General features: G+C 32.5%; 2 protein-coding genes across 2 annotated transcripts; one reads left to right on the top strand and one right to left on the bottom strand.

The window, feature by feature from the left end:
* The first annotated feature begins 225 nt into the window (after positions 1-225).
* On the top strand, positions 226-1,166 carry LOC104900442 (uncharacterized). Its single transcript, XM_048640665.2, has 3 exons — positions 226-478; positions 736-882; positions 978-1,166. Exons 1-3 carry the CDS (start codon positions 434-436, stop codon positions 1,164-1,166), a joined length of 381 nt encoding a protein of 126 aa, XP_048496622.2. The 5' UTR covers positions 226-433.
* Positions 1,167-2,699: 1,533 nt separating this feature from the next.
* Positions 2,700-5,267, bottom strand: LOC130590779 (protein FAR-RED IMPAIRED RESPONSE 1-like). The gene is made up of 4 exons (XM_057393330.1): positions 5,157-5,267; positions 3,615-4,416; positions 3,140-3,253; positions 2,700-2,713 (listed from the first exon to the last, which is right to left on the bottom strand). The coding sequence occupies exons 1-4, from the start codon at positions 5,250-5,252 to the stop codon at positions 2,700-2,702; spliced, it is 1,026 nt and encodes a 341-aa protein (XP_057249313.1). The 5' UTR covers positions 5,253-5,267.
* Between the last annotated feature and the right edge of the window lie 1,321 nt (positions 5,268-6,588).

Below are 6,588 nucleotides of genomic sequence, written 5' to 3'. Positions count from 1 at the left end.
TATGTCTAACTGAGAAGTAAATAAGTCTAACTGAAAACTTAATGAGTCTCACTGAGAACTTAATGAGTCTAACTGAAAACTTAATGAGTCTTAAAACTGAAACTAATAATAAGTCTAACTGAAAAGTAAATAAATCTAACTGACATTTTAAAAAGTCTAACTGAAAACTAAATTTATTTTCAGTTGTTATCTGTTTCAGTTTGTCATAATATCTATTTTCTTTTGTTGTAGAACTATATCAATTGGTTGTGTGCTGAGAAGGTAAAAAAGGTTCAGTTTGAGAGTGAGATTGCTGAAAATGAGATTATTTTGAAGAAGCTGGAGGGACTAGTCAGTATGATCAGAAGTTGAAGGAATGGGAAGAAAACAAGAAAAAGCTTATTACAAAAGATGATGATTTATTCAACAAGAAATGTAAGGAAGCTATTTCTTCATGGGTGAAATCATTTCCAGGAATGATATTCGAGAAGCTGAACTGGTTAGTTGTATTATTGTTAACCATTTTTTTATATGTTTTGATTTCACTTAGTATTATTTTATGTTTTATTTAGTGTTTGTTTGTTCAGTTAGTGTAATTTTCTCTTTCAGTTAGTGTATGTTACTTGTCAGTTAGTCCTAGTTTATGTTTTTAGTTAGTGTATGTTTTTAGTTCAGCTAGTGTTTTTAGTATTTCATTTTGTTTTTGTTCTCTGTCAGGTAGACTTATTGCTTTTGCATCTTATGTTTATCTTCCAGATTTTTGTTCCTGTTCACAAGGATGATCATTATACTGTCTTGGTGCTGAACAAGAAAGCAAAAAGGATTGAAAATATTGACAATCGTACAGACATGAAGGACATTGATAGATATAAGCATGAGGAATTTAACGGTCTTACATACTTTGTACGTACCTTTTTATGAGCATTTGTATTTTTTTTTTTGTTCCATTTTATTACTTGTTTTTTAATTGTTGTTTACTTTTTGATCTTCAAATGCAGTGTCGTGCTTTTGATTCTTTTATGCAAGAGACTATGAGATGTCGTGATTTTGATCGTCTCCACCATTGGCAAACATCAACTCTTTACTTCCCTTGGAGAAGCAAGGACAACAATTTTGATTGTGGGTCTATGCAATCAAAACCATGGAGCTGTATGACGGTCAAAATACTAACCATGGTCACTTGTTGACCTGAAAAGGGTATGATTACTTTATTGTTTTTAGGGAGTATTTTGCTTGTTACATTTCTGTTTTTGAAAGTTTTTTAATAGAAAAAGGTATGATAGCCAGTTAGTGAAGGACTTGAAAGACTAGCTGAAAAACAAAGATGTCTAACTGAAGCACTATAAAGACTAGCTGAGAAATAATGAAGTCTAACTGAAGCACTGTAAAGACTAGCTTAGAAATAAACAAGTCTAACTGAAACACAATAAATACTAGCTGAAAAACAATCAAGTCTAACTGAAACACAATCATTACTAGCTGAAAGCATTATAAGGACTACCTGAAAAACAATGAAGCACTATAAAGACTAGTTGATGTTGTTGTTTATTTTCAGTTAGTTTTATTTTGTAATTGTTACATTTTTGAAACTTTTTTAATAGTTTTGATTTTTTTATTTTTTAGGCAGCCACCAAAAACCTTGAGCGGTGTAGGCTTGCTCTTCGTCTTGTGGACCATCCTTTAAACAAACTGAGAGAGAAAGTGAAGCATGACTGTTATGTTTGGTCTGCAAAGAAACCTGAACTGATGGCAAGACAGAAGATAAGGAAGGATAAAGAGGCTGTTCTAGATAAATTAGCATTTAATCGATCAAAGAAGACGAATAGAAAAGAAGCACACATTTTACGGCGAAGGAGGGATCATGAGGCGAAAGTAGAAGATGTGTTGAATAATAATTTTGGAGACAAAGTGAAAATAGAGCAACTGTTGAAATTTCATTATTCTTAGGTGCCAAACTTTTTTTTATTATTATTATAATGTACAGTAGAAATAGCACACCATTAAATTTTGCAATGTACAGTAGAAATAGCACAGAACTCATTTTACATTTTATATCTGTGTTCTTTATGAATTGTACATTTACACTTACTTTGAATGGAATACATTTGTGTAAATGAAGTTGTTTGAAAATTAATTGGAAAAATACAATCACCAACTGAAAAATGAAAAATCTAACTCATAATAATAAGTGTATGACATATATTTGTAAATATAAATTTTAAGTCTAACTGAAACACTGTAAATAGTAGCTGAAAAACAAACAAGTCTAACTGAAGAGTTAATAAGTCTAACTGAAAAATAAACAAGTCTAACTGAAGCTCTATAAACACTAGCTGAAAAATAAACAAGTCTAACTGAAGCTCTATAAACACTAGCTGAAAAATAAAGAAGTCTAGCTGAAGCACAATTAATACTAGCTGAAAAATAAATAAGTCTGACTGAAGGAAATTAACACTAGCTGAAAATACACAAGTCTAACTGAAGCGTAATTAATAGAAGCTGAAAATCAAATAAGTCTAACTGAAGCAGAAAAATACACAAGTCTAACTGAAGCCAATTAATACAAGCTGAAAAATAAATAAGTCTAACTGAAGCATAATTAAGACTAGCTGAAAATACACAAGTCTAACTGAAGCAGTATAAAGATTAGCTGAGAAATAAATAAGTCTAACTGAAGCAGAATTAACACTAGCTGAAAAATACACAAGTCTAACTGAAACTCAATTAATATAAGCTGAAAGTAAACACGTCTAACTGAAGCACTAGAAACACTAGCTGAAAAATAAACAAGTCTAACTGAAGGACAATAAATACTAATATTACTGAATTTCGAGTAGCTTAGAAATAAACAAGTGTAAATTTTAATACAATTACTGACTGGAATACAATTGAAAACTAATATTATTTGAACACTATTCAACTTGAGGTACATTTGGGGTTTTTGTTCCATATTCGTTCGGATGCCTTGTCTTCATTTTACGCTTCTCAAAATGTCCTTTTACTCTCTTGTTTCCCTTTGGGGTCTTCCTTTTGTCTTTATCACCTCAGGATTTTCAACTGTTTGTCTTCGTAGTTCTTCATCTTCGATTTCTTGTTGTTTTTGTTGATCGGTCTTGAAAACTTCTTTCACTGATTTGTATAATTCCTTCAACGATTGTACATAATGTTCTTGCATCCTCATTTGATTGACATATTGACACTAGGTTGTAGAAATTCTTGGTTATTGCATGTCTCCATGGTGTCCACAACAGTGCATTTTGGCTTTGGTCCTTGTCTGCTTTAATAAATGTTTCTTAGTCAATTATTTCATTTGACTAACTAAATTTTTCAGATAGCTTAATAAATTCTTCAGGTGGTGTGTTAATTGTTTCAGTTAGTTAAGTGTTAAACCCACACCCCCCAAAACCCCCCACCATAATATCCCCCCTCCCACACACAAACAAAACCCCCAATTAATTTTCTGGTAGTAACATTAATGGATCAGTTAGTTATACTAATGTTTCAGCTGGAGCCTTTTTTTTCAGTTCACTAATTAAATCTTTCAGGTGATCAGTTAATTGTTTCAGTTGGAGTCTTCAGTTTTTCAGTTAGTTGCTTTCATTTGTCAGTTAGTCATATTGATTTATTTCACTAACCTTGAACATTCTCCCATACTGCTGACTTTGCAAGTCTTGTCCATCTCTTAAGGATATATTGTTGTGGTATTTGAAATATGCTGAACATGTGCATGACCCTTATTATGTGAAAGCAAAGCATCCCCGTCTCTGTGAAGCATTGACATGAGCACACTAATTCTGTTGTAGCCTCATCGTATGCTACTGTATGTGAATTGGTGAAATCTTCTTCTGGTGAGACTTCAAACAACTTCAGCTGTGAGTTTTCTGTTGCAAATGCTCGTAAAAATGATGCCATTGCCCACTCATACTCTGTTTCAAAGTCATTATACAGTGCTAGTGTGTATACATCAGCTGCATGTTTCAGAAGCTTTGATTTGGATTTGACGGCTTTGGGACGTTCAGTTCTGTTCCGGAAGTTGTCACTAGTTTCATTGCTTCTCCATCTTTTCACTGTTTGCTCAAATATATGATAGAATTCAAACAGGTTTGTTGTTGCTTTTGCATTGAATGATATTGCCTTATTTGTGACTTCACTTCTTTGTGATGATAAGATTCCAGCTGAAAACATATCCCTATTTAATGCGGTGCACCACTTGTGTCTCTGATCATATACTTGCTCGAACCATTCCTTTTTCTCGTGTCCATACAATTCCATCATTTTCGCCCACAATTCTTCAAAGCCTGATTCATTTTGACACCCCATCAAACAGTTCTTGAACATGTTCTTGAAGTCTTCATTGGTCTTGAGGGATCCGAAGTGGCTTACAAAGTTCTTCTCTATATGCCAAAGGCAAAGCCTATGTCTTGTATTTGGGAAAACCTGTTTTAAGATAGTACATATTATGCTAGAAATCACTTTCATTTGAATGCTTGTGAATCTAATTGAAAAGGTAAAGAAATAATATGAAGACCAACTGAAATGTTAAGAAGTCTAACTGAAAACAGTGTAAATGCTAACTGAAAATTTCATTAGACAAAAAGAAGTAATATGAAGCCCAAATGAAAACTAAATGAGTCTAACTGAAAACTAAATAAGTCTAACTGAAAAGTAAATTTGTCTAACTGAAAAGTAAATAAGTGTAGCTGACAACTAAATAAGTCTAACTGAAAATTAACTAAGTCTACCTGAATAATCAATAAGTCTAACCGAAAAAGAAAGAAGTCTAACTGAAATAGTGGAAATAAATGAGTCTAACTGAATAAATAAGTCTAACTGAAAACTCAATGAGTCTAACTGACAACTAAATGAGTCTAACTGAAAACTAAATAAGTCTAACTGAAAACTCAATGAGTCTAACTGACAACTAAACGAGTCTAACTGAAAACTAAATAAGTCTAACTGAAAACTCAATGAGTCTAACTGAAAAGTAAATTAGTCTAACTGAGAAGTAAATTAGTCTAACTAAAAAGTAAATAAGGCTAACTGAAAAATTAATGAGTCTAAATGAAAACTAAATAGGTCTAACTGAATTATAAATAAGTCTAACTGAATTATAAATAACTCAAACTGAAGACTAAATAATTCTAACTGAAAACTAAATAATTCTAACTGAAAAATACCTTTTCAATTGCATTGCCCATTGCCTTATCTTGATCAGTGAAAATTGTCTTTGGCTCTTGTTGGCACATTGCTCTCTTGAATGTTTCAGTAGCCATTCAAAGCTCTCTTCCTTTTCATTAGTTATGAAAGCACATGCAAACATTGTTGTTTTCCAATGGCAATTTATGCCAACAAATGGTGCACATATCAGTCCATATTTGTTTGTCCTATATGTTGTGTCAAATATCATAACATCTCCATATGCTTTGAATCCTCCAACATCATTGAATCTCGCCAAAAGTAGCTGACAATGTTGTTATGTTCCCCAAATTTCAGCCTGTAGAAGAATGCAGGATCATCATCGCTCTTTGCTGAAGTAAGTCACACACCTCATATCCTTTCCTTCAACCAATCTTGTTCTGTACTTTGTGATATAGTTTAGATGGTCCTTTTTTGTGTGGCCCACTACTTCTTCTGATCCAGCCTCATGACACAAAAAGTTGTATGCATGCATTGGCTTTATTCCAGATTCAACCATTGTTTGTATTAGTTGTCCTTTTTGTTCAGTTATCTTCCTTTCTGATTTCAGATGATGTATTTCTTGTTGTATTACCAACTCATGGTTGTGCTGCAACTCATGAGCTACTACAACAAAGTCTTGACCAGGTTTTTCTTGCTTAAATCTGACCATGGCTTTGCATGCTGTTCTTGTTTCATTGACTACTCTTTCCTTTCTTTCCTTGGTTGGCTGCTCAACATCTGGTATCTGAACAGCTTTTTCTTGTTGTGTGTCTTTTTCTTTTGGTTCTGTTATTTTGTTTGTTGATTTTGAGCCTCCTTCCTTTGAGCAAACCAAGTAGAATTCGTATATTGAATTATCAATTCTCCTCCTCCTTAGAGTTTGTTTCCTAATACTAAATCCTAATGCTCTTGAGTGTGCTTGATACAAGTTGTAACCATCTTTGTGATCTGTAACATGTCTCCCTATTAAACTGCTACTGATATTTTCGTCATTGATGTACTTGAGATATTCATGTTCAGCTGTTGAGTTCATTGACAAAAAATAAGGACACTAACTTAAAGAACAAAAGCACTAACTGAAAACTAAACAAGTGTAGCTGAAAATGATTGTAATAGTATCAAATGAAAGAATAATTATACTAAATGAAATAAATTAAGGACCAACTGAAAAGAAAATAAGTCTAATTGAAAACTAAATAAGTCTAACTGAAAACTGAATCAGTCTAACTGAAAACTAAATTAGTCTAACTGAATCTGTCTAACTGAAGAGCAAATAAGTCTAACTGAAGAGCAAATAAGTCTAACTGAAGAGTTAATAAGTCTAACTGAAAACTAAATAAGTCAACTGAAACATTAATTAGTCTAACTGAATCAGTCTAACTGAAGAGTAAATAAGTCTAACGAAGAGTAAATAAGTCTAACTGAAGCGTA

This window comes from Beta vulgaris, chromosome 3 (genome assembly GCF_026745355.1).
Source record: "Beta vulgaris subsp. vulgaris cultivar EL10 chromosome 3, EL10.2, whole genome shotgun sequence".
In the NCBI taxonomy this organism is placed as follows: Eukaryota; Viridiplantae; Streptophyta; class Magnoliopsida; order Caryophyllales; family Amaranthaceae; genus Beta; species Beta vulgaris.
This window is presented reverse-complemented; position numbering and strand designations above follow the sequence as displayed.

Coding starts and splice junctions, on each gene's coding strand:
- LOC104900442 (XM_048640665.2), top strand. CDS start 434: ATGGGTGAAATCATTTCCAGGAATGATATTCGAGAAGCTGAACTG. Junction 479..735: donor ATATTCGAGAAGCTGAACTG/GTTAGTTGTATT, acceptor TTTATCTTCCAG/ATTTTTGTTCCTGTTCACAA. Junction 883..977: donor TTAACGGTCTTACATACTTT/GTACGTACCTTT, acceptor CTTCAAATGCAG/TGTCGTGCTTTTGATTCTTT.
- LOC130590779 (XM_057393330.1), bottom strand. CDS start 5,252: ATGGCTACTGAAACATTCAAGAGAGCAATGTGCCAACAAGAGCCAAAG. Junction 4,417..5,156: donor TGGGCAATGCAATTGAAAAG/GTATTTTTCAGT, acceptor ATCTTAAAACAG/GTTTTCCCAAATACAAGACA. Junction 3,254..3,614: donor AGTATGGGAGAATGTTCAAG/GTTAGTGAAATA, acceptor TTATTAAAGCAG/ACAAGGACCAAAGCCAAAAT.